The following is a 15,225-nucleotide window of genomic DNA, read 5'->3' on the forward strand; positions in this document are numbered from 1 at the left end:
CACTGTATAAAGCAATCAAAAAGCTCCTAGATCAAATCTAATTTTCTACAACTCATGTTGTCTGGAGATTGTTTTTTCAATGTTTCAATAGCAGAACGATCCAAAAACACTTAAAACAACTTTTCAACATATTGAAGAGAGTGTATGTCTATCCTTCACAGCCACGTTGTCATTTCTGTTAAAAAATGTAAGATGGCGCTGTTGTGAATAAGGTCTAAAGTGGAATAATTGATAATGAATAATGCCGACCAGACCGCTAGAGGTTGCCGCTTGCTCACACAGTGCTGACTAAAGCGCTAAACGCAGCCTTTTAAAAGATTAGTAATCGCTTAAGGCCATACTGCGTTTTCAATCTTAACTCAATGCAGCATTAAATGGATATTATACTGAAGTCAAAGTCTTCTGGTTTCAAAGCATTTTGGATGGTTTCCCTCATCATGCAGCCTATAGGCAAGTGCTGCTTTCACAACTGTCACGTCCATTTATGGCATTTTTTCTGCATTTACGTGGAAATTTGAAAGAATAAAAATAAATATTACATGTTTTTAGAAGTGCTAACCCTTCTACATATTGTGTCTATTATTATTTCAGAATTGTGCATTTGAATTCACTGTGTTTTCATGCTAATAACCTATATGCCAATGGTTTTAATTTGGTCAATAATTGGCCGATAAATATCGGCAGCCGATACATTGAAGCATTTGTCAGGAATGCACACTCACATAATTGTAGTCAATATTTAGCAACTTGTCAGCAAGATACTTTATTTTATTTTTTATTTCTGGCTGAAAAATTCACGTTTGATGTATGACTGTGTAATTTACGTTGAATTGAAAAACCCTATTATAAAAAACCATAGGAAATTTCAGAGGGAACCCATGACGAATTAGCCTTCAGGGTTCGCCTACAAATTGTCATCATGGCTGAAGAGCTATATTATAGATGTTCAGAAGTTAAATTACATAAGATAATCATTAATTAATTGACTTAAATCACATATATTAAGAAAGGTTAAGGGCTGTTCTCACAGGACGTGTTCTTGCATCTGGCTGCTGTATTTTTGTTTGTCTATATACATATGCGTCAGGTGGACACTTTGAGCATTTCCAGTGACTCGCACATCAACGCTGCATTTTAAGAACTCTGCTTAAAGCTAAAATGCAGTTTGAAACTTTGAAAAACCCGTCTCAAAACCCCTGCTTTCAGAGTTGTGCTCTGTCCAACGGTCTTTGAGCAAAATAAAGTCTCCTACAACATGAGGTTCCTTTACTCATTTTTGTGCTACCTGTCCCCTGCTGACTGTGACTTGCAAAAACATGAAGATGGTAATTCAAGCTTGAATTGCTTCGTTGGAAGGAAAATTCCTTATTATGGAATTTTCTTACAGTCAGGAGGCATGATAACTTGCATTTTAAATTAAAAATGTAAACATTTACATTATTATTTTTTATTTTCTAATAAGTTATGAAAAACTCTAGGTAAAATATGAAGTTTAACAAGCAATAATGATGCTACTTTTAGAAAGCACCGCTAATAAGGCAGAAAAACAGATCTATTTCATCTCCGACCCCATGCCCAGACCCTGTTTAAGCTCCTTAACGATTAAGGCACCTAATCACCAGCTGGTCCCTTGGATCCCTTAAAACGTCTCCTTTTTTGTTGTTTACAAGCTGGGCAATGCGCAGCAGGTCCCTTTGAAACAAAGTGGGCATGCTCTCGCTGGGTGCTCCAGAACCTGGGCGTAGTGAGCCCATGTGATTGTTCCGGGACCTGGTTCTGTTGTGAAAAGCACAGAATGAGGGGTTAAGGTGGGCCTAGCGCAAAGTTTACAAAACCAGCAATCTATTCACTTCTTTGTCCCACAATCCCCCCCTCCTCAATTCACAGGAGAAAAGAGGTGCAACGGAGGGGGTTGGTGGTTGGACAGGGCAGTAGGGGGTCAGTTTGAATTCAAAGGCCAGGATACGAGCTTGCCCTAAACGTGGTCCAGTATCTGAGGGAGGGGGCCGTGCTCTGTGGCCTCTGTGCTTCCGCACGGTTCTTGGACAGTCCGGCAGGGAGCTAAGAGAGTCCAGCAGAGCGTGAAGGAGGAAAAATAGCCCATGTTTGTGTATTTACATTTCACAAATGAAAAGCTCTATTGCAGGGGTCGGCAAACTTTTTGATATGGAGTGCCATTTTTAATTTTCCTGGTCAATGAAAAAAACATGCACATGAATATGATTTTCCGAAGTTTGAGTCCACGTGTGAAAAGGTTTCTATTTTGCATTTTTCTAGTTTATTTATTTTTCATTAAAAATGACATTAATCAGCATATATTTGTCATACATTTTTCAAAATCACGCAGAAGGGTAAATCACAAAAAGGAGAGGAGAAAGAGGAGCATATGATGATTTTCGCAGCTGCATTCCACTCTACATTTTGATGTAATTCTTCCTCATGATCACGCAGATTGTTTTCATCAGCTGGGAGGTTAAACACTTTTTTTCTGTGATTTTCTCCCCAATTTGGAATGCCCAATTTCCAATGCACTCCAAGTCCTCGTGGTGGTGTAGTGACTCACCTCAATGTGGGTGGCAGAGGATGAATCTCAGTTGCCGCCGCGTCCGAGACATCTATCCACACATCTTATCACGGGGCTTGTTGAGTGCGTTACCGCGGAGACATAGCGCACGTGGAGGCATCCACGCACAACTCGCCACGTGCCCCACCGAGAGCAAGAACCACATTATAGCGACCACGACGAGGTTACCCCATGTGACTCTACCCTCCCTAGCAATCGGGCCAATTTGGTTGCTTTAGGAAACCTGGCAGGAGTCACTCAGCACGACCTGGATTCGAACTCGCGACTCCAGGGGTGGTAGTCAGCATCAATACTCGCTGAGCTACCCAGGCCCCAGGTTAAACACTATTAAAGTGTAATGAGACTCGATCAACTATTTAGCCCTTTTCGAATTGCACCTGCAAAATCCTAAAACTTCATTTCCAGGTTTAATGTATATTTTGAATAGACGATGTGGGTTTATGTTTTCTCTTTTAATTGTTTAATGTAATTTTGAATGTCCATGGTTTAAGCAGGTTGTACCTGTATGCTGGGTTGAAAATCTCAAGGATTACTAGTGGCATTTTCCTTATTACATCACGTATTGTTCTGAAAGCAAAAAGAAACAAATGAAACAGGGAATGTAAGCTGTCATCCACACAGCCTGACCGAATCAAAGCGGGCGCATTTACTCGCACGATTAACGGAAAGTGAACCGCTGCCGGCTCGTGATGTGCGAATGAGTCTGTTGGGTATACTGCAGTCTCGTCACATTTTAACTTTTTGTTCAGTCTCCCATTCGGCTCATGAAAACACGCTGCGTGATCATGAGGAAGGATTACATCAAGATGTAGATTGGAATGCTGGTGCGGAATTTATGTAAATAAAATAGTAGACTCCTCTCTCGCCATTGCTGGCTTGCCAGTGATTACCCCTCCACGTGCCAATGCTAGCACGCGTGCCATAGATTGCTGATCCCTGCTCCATTGAAATTTCCTGAACCTTTGCAGAATGCAAAGAGCAGAAAGGGCTTCTGTCAGCAAAAAGTTCAGAAATACAAAATGCAAAAATGATAAAGTCCTCTAGGTTAATTATTGTACAGTTGTGATAAGATTAAACTTGACGAGTGAGGATAAGCTGGGAATTACTTATGCCACGCTCCCTTGATCCCAATTAAAATTCTTTATAGATTTATGCACACTGTAAGCACATTCACGCCCACACACAAATCCCTCTGCTTTCAGTTTACACATTCCAAAAGATCGTTCACTATTAAATCATTATTATTTTATCAATATATTTTTTTGAGGCATTGATATATTAAAATAAGCCGACATCCGATTTACTCCGTTGGACTCGTTTTAACAGTATGGCGAGTGAAGAGTTTGCAGGTTAATGTATGAAACTGGTGTAACTGAGCAAACTGAACGATTAGAACGATTAGGTGATGTTTATGCAATTTCTCTTTCATTTAAGCTTGTCAAACCCCAAAACAACATACTTGTAACCAAAAATACATTGTGTAGGCTATATGAAAGACACGTATACACAATATTTCATCCAGCGATGGCTAGAGTAAATAATCTTTGTCTTCAATTTTATGGAAAAATATGCGAGCTACGCTCCGTGGCACTGAAATGAAAAGCAGCTTAATTTATATTTTTTTAAAAATCAATATTATATAATCATAGGGAAAACCTCATTATCGGTGCGTGAAATAGTGGGCTTGGAATCGATGCCTATTAACACAAGCATATAGTGACCAAGGGCTGTTAACCTCCAAAAAAGGGCAAAAAAAAAAAAAAGCACCAACAAAAGTTGTCTATATGATTTTTGTTCTATGTTCCAAGTCTTCTGAACCCATACGATAGCTTTGTGTGATGCATGGATCTAAATTTAATTCATTATGCACTGAAAACTTCCCCTCCGTTGCAGCTCTCAAGTCTTATTCACACTTCTACATAGCCTGTTCAAAATTAGTGCATTACAATTGGTTACATGATACAATCAAAAGCAATGGAGTTTGTCATCACTGTGTAACAAAGTTCAAATGGAAAGGAGGCGGCGAGAACCAGCTTGACAATATAAATAATAGTTTAATAATAAAATTAAACAAAAAAGACTCAAAACACAGGCTCTCTCAAACTGCCACCTTCAGTCGCCTTTATCCCTCTCGGGCTTGATCGGCCTGATTAGGGGCCGGGTGTGCAGCATCACGGCCCGGCCCTCCACCCTGCCACACACTGATATCAAACCTGATGAAAAGAATCTTCACTCACCAAGTATGATTGTTTGCAAGCGCAAAATAAAATTGGAAGCAACTATGCTTTCCTGTTTGGAAAAGAGCAGCACGAACATTCTTCAAAACATCTACTTTTTGTGTTCCAGGTACACAGCTATCTTTAATATTGTCCCATTTATGCATGCTCTGTCTGAGAGCATCTAATGTCTGATGTGTTTAAGAACCTGTGGCTTTGTAATGGCTTTCCTCTACTCTATAGCCCAATGACATTGCATTGTGTGAGAGACTGTGACACACATAGCTATTTATCAGTGCCCTCAAGACACACACACAGCACAACAACCTATCACACACTAATAATTAATAAATGGGCCTCTTTGTGTGCTTCCACTGAGAGCTAATGTTGATTTTCCTATGCACCCCTTAGACACTGATAGAGAAAAAGACACTTCCTGCTTTCTCTTGCCCTCTCTGTTGCTCTCTTGCGTTCCCTTTCTCTTTTACCCTCCTCCATCTCCAAGTATCTTCCCCTTTTCATCTGACACACAACCAGGCTTTTCTTCTGACAAGAGGACGATGTTTAAATTAACATGTCTGATTCACCCAGAGAGGCATTATCAATTGACTCTCTCTCTCTCATTTTAGTGAAACAGGGTAGATGACTTTTAAAGGGACACCCTCGAGCAAACATGAAAGGCGTTTTCACTGGCCGCTGGTGTTTTGTGCCGAGTTGGCTACTGGGTGCAGTAATCCCACATCTTCCTGCTTGCAAGAAACTGAGACTATTGTCACAACTAGGTCACAAAAACATACCTCTGACCCCCTCAGTTATCACTTCCTGTGTAGTACATTGAACTTAACGCAGTCACACGTAGTCTCCTGCCTTAGACAGCTAACACAACCTTAGAATGAAAAATTCCCTGTGCAAACATACAGTAAGTTATTTTTGTACATGTACATGTACTTACTTGCAGTGCATAGGAATCGAACCTGTGACCTTAGCGTTGATAGCTTGTCAAGCTATAGGATTTTTTTGTGCATTCACATGAACAACAAAACATTGATAACTATTAAAAATCAGCGCAAATAAAAAAAATAATTGCAAGAAAACCATGATAACATGAGATTTGAAATAATCAGGTTTTTCACTTACAGTTGAAGTCAGAAGTTTACATACACGTAGGTTGAAGTCATTAAAACAAATTTTTTAACCACTCCACCGATTTTATATTAGCAAACTATAGTTTTGGCAAGTCGTTTAGGATATCTACTTTGTGCATGACACGAGTAATTTTTCCAACAATTGTTTACAGACAGATTGTTTCACTTTTAATTGACTATATCACAATTCCAGTGGGTCAAAAGTTTACATGCACTAAGTTAACTGTGCCTTTGAGCAGCTTAGAAAATTACAGAAAATTATGTCAAGCCTTTAGGCAATTAGCCAATTAGCTTCTGATAGGCTAATTGGCTAATTGGAGTCAATTGGAGGTGTACCTGTGGATGTATTTTAAGGCCTAACTTCAAACTCAATGCCTCTTTGCTTGACATCATGGGAAAATCAAAAGAAATCAGCAAAGACCACAGAACAAAATTGTGGACCTCCACAAGTCTGGTTCATCCTTGGAAGCAATTTCCAAATGCCTGAAGGTACCACGTTCAACTGTAAAAACAATAGCATGCAAGTATAAACACCATGGGACCACACAGCCATCATACCGCTCAGGAAGGAGACTCATTCGGTCTCCTAGAGATGAACTTAGTTTGGGGTAAAAAGTGCAAATCAATCCCAGAACAACAGCAAAGGACCTTGTGAAGATGCTGGTGGAAACAGGTAGACAAGTATCTATATCCACAGTAAAACAAGTCCTATATTGACATAACCTGAAAGGCTGCTCAGCAAGGACGAAGCCACTGCTCCAAAATCACAATTAAAAAAAGCAAGACTACAGTTTGCAAGTGCACGTGGGGACAAAGATCTTTCTTTTTGGAGAAATTTCCTCTGGTCTGATGAAATAAAAATTGAACTGTTTGGCCATAATGACCACCATTATGTTTGGAGGAAAAAGGGTGAGGCTTGCAAGCTGAAGAACACCATCCCAACTGTGAAGCATGGGGGTGGCAGCATCATAATATGGGGGTACTTTGCTCCAGGAGGGACTGGCATCATGAGGAAGGAATATTTTGTGGATATATTGAAGCAACATCAAGACATCAGCCAGGAAGTTAAAGCTCGGTTGCAAAATTTAGGTGTGCTGATTTTGCTTAAACCATTTATTTATGTACACTTTGTCTGCTTATTAGGCATAATCAGTGTCAAATTGTGATAGTAAACTAGGGCTGCACAACTAATCCAATGTGTTATTGAAATTACAATTACATCTTTCACAATTACTGTAACTAATTGTGAAAATGTCAATTACAACATCGAGGTCTACTCTCGTTGCACAAATATATATATATATATTAAATGGTGCGTTTGTCCATTGCTTGATCTCTATGTTTATTTTCTTTAAAATTTCTTCAACAGACTTAAGTGACCAAATGTGAAGTTGATAATTTAGGCATTGTCTTGAGGTACTGATGTATAGAATAGCAATAAATAATTCAGAAACCGTTCTCAGGGTTTTCTTTTTTTCTCTCTCTCTCTCTACGTGTTGCCTATATAAAGGATATGGCATCAGAGACTATTTAGCAGAGACGGTCCACTTCTATTAAAATGAATGGGAGAAACTGAAATGCCCAATGGATGTAGAAAGGAAGTCCCACCTTATAGGTAAAAGAGACAATCACCTTTTAGATACAGACATTGCCTGTCAATCAATTCGAGAACGTGCATGCACATTAGCTATACTAGATGGGAAAATTTTGTTTTTTAGCATAATCTGAGGTAAAGAAGCACGATTTATGATACCAGTGTTGTCAGATTTTACTGCTGATTTGAAATATGTTCTTTGATTGCAATCTTGACCAACCATTTTGGGGATTTCGGTCTTACCTCATTGAAGCAGATAGGAGCTGCTCCTGTATGTTGCTTGTTTACATAAATATAGCTGCCAGAGAGCATTCCAAAGATGGCCACCAGTGGAGTGACTTGCTAGAAAGTTGATGACATACAGAGGTCTCAGACAAAATATGAATTCTAATGTTAATTCTAGAAATTAATCAAAATGTAAAAAAATAAAATAAAATCGCAATTACAATATCAAAGGAAATAATCGACAAAACATTGTTGTCATAATTGTGCAGCCCTACTATAAAGACACACAGTGATATTTTCTTTAAATAGCATGCAATTATTTCCTGACAACTTACATTTAAGAATTTGAATGCTTTGAGCTGAATGCGAGGCATTTTTGTATGTGTATGACAACATATTGTGGTTTGGGGCAAACTATGAGATATTAAGACTCACGGGACCCCACCCTTCCTCCCACAGGGTGGGCAAGACGGGCCTAAACATTTCAGAACAGGAAGTAGAGAAACAGAGACAGATCAAAAAAGCTACAGCCTATGTGGCTATGGAGGAAGTTATTGTATATGTAAGCACTATCCATAATAACTAATGTTTAAAGTGCACCCTCAACAAGACGCTATTCCCTGAAACCAGATCAAATCTTGAAGCTTAAAAGATGAGCACCCCATTGGCAACATGGTATAGCTTGTTTCAGACTTGTGTGCATCACCGAGTTCCTACATTAATCCTAAACTTGTCAACTTAAATTGTGTCTTCTGCAAGATGAATTCAAATGCAGCTTAACCAAACCTTTCAACTAAATAAGACCCATCTACAGTAGATAAACCCATTCTTCATATTCTAATTGAAAACAGAGGAAAAGCACATACATTTGGGTACAAAACTAGTCTATATAACATGACGGAAACAAAACAGGTAGTTATAAGGTCACCTTTACAAAGGACACTGCAATGTGACATTTGCAGTTCCTCTTTCTTTAGCATAGTTTAATGAATGGATAACCGGCTGGATCAAAAATAATGTACAATCTCTACTTGGAGTAATGCAACTACTATGCCTTTCTAAGGTCAGAAAACATTAAGTAATCCCAATGAGAACATCACAGAAATTACCTTCATTTGGCCACCATGTAGTTGCTGAGGAAACCATTGTTCTTAAAAGGTCCAAAACATTTTGCTCCAAAGTCTTAAAAGGGGGAAGCTATTCCCATAAATGAGGCAATTGTGAGTCTGGCACCCAGAGAGTTTAACTGTTATAGCAAGACCCCCTTAAACCCTCTGCATTCCCAGCCAGACCCTTGAGAAAAGATCAAGCCCTGGCAAAAGGAAACAGACTGGACACATAAACAGGTCATGCACTTCTCAAATTGTCAAACAAAGCCACAGATAAGTTCAGTCATTTCACTTAGGTAGCAGCCATTATGTTTGAGTTTGGTTTAGGGATACACCAAAATACACCAAACATCTTTCACCAAAAATATGAGAAGAAAACACTACTTTAACAAAGTTTGGCATGGAGAAAAGGCTGTGAGCATTTGAATATATTTATACTCACTGAGCACTTTATTAGGAACACTATGGTTCTAATAAAGTGCCCGACATGGTCTTCTGCTGTTATAGCCCATCCGCCTCAAGGTTTGACATGTTATGTATTCTGAGATGCTATTCTGCTCACTACAATTGTACAGAGTGGTTATCTGAGTTACCATAGCCTTTTTGTCAGCTCAAACCAGTCTGGCCATTCTCTGTTGACCTCTCTCATCAACAAAGCGTTTCTGTCCGCAGAACTGCCGCTCACTGGATGTTTTTAGCACCATCCTGATTAAACTCCATAGACTGTTGAACATGAAAATCCCAGGAGATCAGAAGTTACAAAAATACTCAAACCAGCCTGTCTGGCACCAATAATCATGTCACATTTGAAATCACTGAGATCACATCCCATTTCTGATGGTTGATGTGAACATTAACTGAAGCTCCTAACCCGTATCTGCGTGATTTTATGCATTGCACTGCTGCCACACATTTGGCTGATTAGATAATTACATGAATAAGCAGGTGTTTGTTTGTTTCTTTCATTTTTTATGCCATGCCAGCTTCTATGGCTATATTCATGGCAGGAACCAGGTTTAGTTATTTAAAATAGTTAAATAAGTTAAATGAGGTGTTTAAGATACATTTTTCCTAAAAACCTTAAAACTAAATTTGGATTCACTTGATTAAAAACCTTTTCAAAAGAATCAACTGAATAATACAGGTTCCTCAGAGGTGCAGAGGTATGACAGTCCAGTAGAATATGTTTAATGGATAGTGGGTGAATAAGCAGGTGTACAGGTGTTCTTAATAAAGTGCTGAGTGAGTGTATATTAAATGTAAAGCTGGCTAAAGTTGACATCTTGCCGATTTAAATTAGCATATTTTAAGCCTAATGTGTCCTGAATTTTCAGTTTCGGCTAAGAATTTTCACTTTGGTGCATCACTAATTTAGTTCAAACCTATTCTATTTTAGAAAATTCTCGATGAAATTATGAAACATGCATTAGCCTATCTCAAGACCTGAAGGCATTCCTGACAAACCCCTACATCTACAGACAGCCTGCCACCATAAAATGGATAACCTTCCTTTATCAGTCAAGAAAATCATCAGCAAAACAAATATTCGCTTTGTGTCTAATTTTAACAGCGCTGTTGACTCAACACTTCTGGTGAACGTCTCGCTTGTCTACACAAGGAGGATGAAGGCAAAGAAAGATGGCCTACAGATGACATACAACCCAGGGGACGACACACGCACACACATAAAGATGCAAACTTCCACCCACAGAGGAACAAACACAATCCATCCATCAACCACAGGCTTTGATGACGATTAAGAGGAAATGAGGTAGAAAAAGGGTCAACTCATGAGTAGCTAAGCTTGCTACTTAAAAGCTGAGGACATCTGGTCACACATTCACACTGTGGCAAGGACCTTTAGTCTCTTAGTAGTAATGGGGAAGTAGTTATTTCACAAACGAAAGCAATGTTGTGACATATGTAAATGTAATTCACATTCGCAATACCTTGTTAAAGAGGCATGTGGACATGCTTTACAGGTCTGGAAACCAATTGCTTGCCATCTTGTGTGTCTTTTACAGTAAGGGGACATCAGCAAATTCCTGGGTAGGTAATATGGACAATATGATTGGCTGATGTCTTCTATTTCTCCATGACCAAGCCAAATCATACCCTTCCTGCCCTAATCTACTGCCTCTGATGAGACATTCCATTTAAAGGTTCCGATTATGCAATAGATGCCATTTCCTGAGGATTTCTATGCTTCCTATTTCTGATTTTATAGCGCTAACAATCTGTTGCTCGTCTGTAGATTGAGGTCGAGCATTCTAGCCTTTCAAAAGTATATACCATTGACCATGGGTCTGTACAGATGCATACAACTGCTTTGTGATACTCTTTAGTCGATTCCTGACACATGCGCAAGACAACACGGAAAAGACCAAAAATGTGGCAAGGTCTGCAATGGCGAACATTTTAACAATGCATTTCAATGGGAGATTTTCAAACTTTAATCTTTTATTTCTTAAAGTATATAGTTTATAAAATCCAAATAAAGAACAAAAAAACAAAACAACAATGAGCCAAACAGTCTGACGAGGTGCCTTCACGGGTTTCCATCCAACAATTTTTATGCACATTTTGAAATTGCGCATAAGAAATCCTGAATGGAAACAGTTTTTTTTTTTTTTTTTTTTTTTTTCGCAAAACGATGACGTGTTTTGACCATTCGTGCACGTGTTATGAGTGTGTGATAGCATGATGTGACTGGCCCAACGAAAGGTCCGGCCTTGGCACACAATTCTTCGTACATAGTTCTTGACATTCAAAAGTGTTTAACCCACAGCTGGTCTTTAAAATGAGTCCTCACAATCCACCAGAACAGTTTTGAGCACCGGCGCTCCCAGCTATGCGGAGGCATTTCAGCCCTCATTATATCAGATATTACACTTATTCTGCACCATCTCCTGGCAGCATTTAATAAAATGAGGAACAATTGCTCCAATCCTGCAAATAAAGACCTCCCCGAAGCAAGGAGGTCATTCAGCTGCTCCATCAAGGCAAGGGGGGCTCCTTTAAGGCAATGCGCATGACATAGTGGATGGAAACGTGCAACGATTCATATTTTCTTTAGTCTAATTTTTAGAAATGCACTTAAAAAAAATGTGAAACACTTCGATGGAAACGCAGATACTGACTGCTTCATAAGTCTATGTAATACTAATAGGTGTTCCTACTCAAATACAGTATCCAACTGTACTAGGCAGCGAATCACTGTGTGCACTTCGATTAGTAGCCACTGCATTGCTGCTCATTTGCATAAAGTTGAACTCTGCTCAACTTTGTTGCATTGCAAATAGTCACTGTGAGTCATTCAGTGAACATGAATGACTTCCGGTCGATCCCTTGCTGCAAATCGCTGTCAGTGTGAACACCCATTTATGTGCCGAACTGTAATTTTTGAGGTTAGGGGTTTGTTTTTCAATCATAAACATAATGAGAAATAATAATAGTGATATTTGTTTGATGTGTATCATTACAGTGCTGCCTTACAAGCCCTGTAACTAAATTCACACAACACTCTGGATGTGTAGATCAAGTATGGCTTTAAATAACAGTTTGCCTTTGTGATGCTTAACAGAACACGTGGTTCCACTTCATTCATTGATGTAATGCTCCCCCTCCCATCTGCAGGTGTGACCCTGAGTGAGCAGCAGTCACGGTGAAGCTCACTCAGTGTACTGCATAACCCTTGTATCAGAAATCAGTAGCATGCACATGCAGCCTTAGCTCCTAATACCAGAAAACGCAAAAGAGCGCCTTTAATCTTTTCATGCATTTCATGCATTTCTGCAATCAACACAAAGGGAACTGCATGCAAGCTTCCCAGAGGGGCATACAGCATGGAAATGGGACTATATGGATATAACACACCAAGACACTTGATTTGCTTCTCCACACTGCTCTACTTTTTCCCATCAGACTCATTTAAGGAGGTTGCCAGACAATGCTCAGACAGACCACCGCCTCGAGTCATGCTGCAGCCCGTCGCTGCTCCTGACTGCTGACACGCGATTCAATTGTTACAAGCTCGCCGCACGTGAACAATATGATAACACTAATGTAATTAGCAATTCTGATGCTTATTGCAGATGGAGGCGAAGACAGGCGGCGTTATGCAGCCTCCATCAAATACTGACCCATACCGATATTAATCCCTGCTATGCGAGCTATTAACAAAGGAAATAAAAGAACAGAGAGCCCGCGCGTGCGTCTCTTATGTCATTATCACCTTGCAGACATTCCTGCATCACCTGATGTCTTTCATCAGCTATGCAAAACTCATGAAGCAATTAAATGCACACTACTCCAGACTCATCTACAATGCATAACCAAGAGACAAGCCAAACCAAACGTATTATGCATTTTGAGATCATTATCATAAGCATACCCCTTTAGTGTAATAGTTCTTGCACATGAGTCTGTGTTTTGAAGCACACTTGACGATCACCTAGTATGCTACACATTCTGTGAGTAGTATCTATGTCTGAGCAACGTGTATGAGTCCATCCTGGTTTACCTTGCGCATCACACACCCGGGGATTGCAACAGTCCTTTCTGTCAGACAAAACTCTTTGTTGTAAATGCAGTTATTTAATGCATGGTAAATAAAGCATGAATAACACTATAAACCGTATCTAACACTACAAACAATGGGAAATGCTGGTTGCATGTTACCACAGTCAGCAGATTCTGACAGTCTGGTTTACCTTAAAGAGACCTTGACACAGCAGTCGTTTTGTGTCGCCATGCTTCGTGCTGTCTCACCTCGCCAGTCAAAATGAGAAGTGATGCCGAGAAGTTCTCACAAAGTTTAAGCGCGAACTAAAAAGACTGTTGTGCGTTAACATAAGCGCAGCCGCTCCGGTCCGTCAATCAACGTACGCAGCCAGACATTGCAATTCACCTCTATAACACTGCTGAAATCATGACAGTAATATACTCGTCGCGTAAAACATGACCAAAATTGACTTTTTTTTTTTTTTTTCGCTTGGCTCCGAGCCTGTATCCTGTCATGTGTATGTGTGGTACATCGGAAACCACACACAGCGCGTCCTCGCACTTTGAATGTGCAGCACTTGGGCGTGTACATACGAAGCTGATTGGCATGCCTCCCGACCACACATACCTGCTGCACCCGCCCACATATGCATTTAATTGACCAATTAGAGTTCAGCAGCGGTTTACCATTTAAAACCAGACTCCGCACTCCAGCGCTGTAAAGTCCGATTAATTTGAATGAATTGGTTTGTCCGAACGGTCCGTGCCACTGAACCACTTTCAAAAACAATTCAGCGATTCGTATGAGCAATTTCTGAAGTGTTCTGAGATGTCATTTAACGTGTTATTTTTGTAGTTAAATAAATGTTGTTAAATACTGCTTGCAATGTTCAGTTACTACATGTCATCCACATTACAGTATTAAAAACGAACGCTTTGCGAATCGGTTCGAATGAATCATTAAAAAAGAACCGGCTCAAAAGAACGCATTTAACTGCTCCAAAATGTCTGTGGGTTGAAAAAAGGTTCAAGGGTCATGATTTACAACACGTCCTTTGCACAAGACGACCAGAAGCAAAACAGAAAGCGGTAATATATTGGATGTCTAATGCAATTATGACTTAAAGGGATACTTCACCCAAACAAGAAAATTCTCTCATCATTTACTCACCCTCATTTCGTCCAAGATGTGTATGACTCCATTTCTTGTGCAGAACACAAAGATTTTTTGAAGAATATCTCAGCTCTGTAGGTCCACACAATGCAAGTGAATGTTGACTAAAACGTTGGAGCTCCAAAAAGCACATAAGGCAGCATAAAAGTACTGTAATCCATAAGACTCCAGTGGTTTAATCCATGTCTTCTGAAGCGATCCAATCGGTTTTGGGTGAGAACAGACCAAAATGTAACTCCATTTTTAATATTAGTCTTACATCTGCAGTCTCCTTGGCGATTATGATTTCAAGCTCAATTACACTTCCTAGTGCCATCTAGCGCTCTGCGCATGCGACAAGCACTAGGAAGTGTAATAGAGCTTGAAATCTTAATCATGCCTTGAGACTGCAAGACAAGATGTACAATTAAAAAGGAGTTACATTTTGGTCTGTTTTCACCCAAAACCGATTGGATCGCTTCAGAAGACATGGATTAAACCACTGGATTCATAGGGATTACTTTTATGCTGACTTTATCTCCGTTTTGGAGCTTCAAAGTTTTGTTCACCATTCACTTGCATTATATGGACCCACAGAGCTGAGATATTCTTCTTCGGGTGTTCTACACATCTGGGATGGCATGAGAGTGAGTAAATGATGAGAGAATTTTCATTTTTGGGTGAACTATCCCTTTA

General features: G+C 39.7%; 1 protein-coding gene across 2 annotated transcripts in view; it reads right to left on the reverse strand.

Annotated features, from left to right (window-relative positions):
* LOC127426309 (kinesin-like protein KIF21B) overlaps nucleotides 1–13,895 on the reverse strand; it is a 119,959-nt gene extending 106,064 nt beyond the window's left edge. For both annotated transcript variants that reach the window (XM_051673041.1, XM_051673040.1), the window contains exon 1: nucleotides 13,586–13,895. In XM_051673041.1, coding sequence (XP_051529001.1) covers nucleotides 13,586–13,626 — 41 coding nt within the window. In that variant the 5' untranslated portion in view covers nucleotides 13,627–13,895. The remainder of the gene's footprint in view (nucleotides 1–13,585) is intronic.
* Nucleotides 13,896–15,225: the final 1,330 nt, after the last annotated feature.

Source organism: Myxocyprinus asiaticus, chromosome 35 (assembly GCF_019703515.2).
Source record: "Myxocyprinus asiaticus isolate MX2 ecotype Aquarium Trade chromosome 35, UBuf_Myxa_2, whole genome shotgun sequence".
Classification (NCBI taxonomy): domain Eukaryota; kingdom Metazoa; phylum Chordata; class Actinopteri; order Cypriniformes; family Catostomidae; genus Myxocyprinus; species Myxocyprinus asiaticus.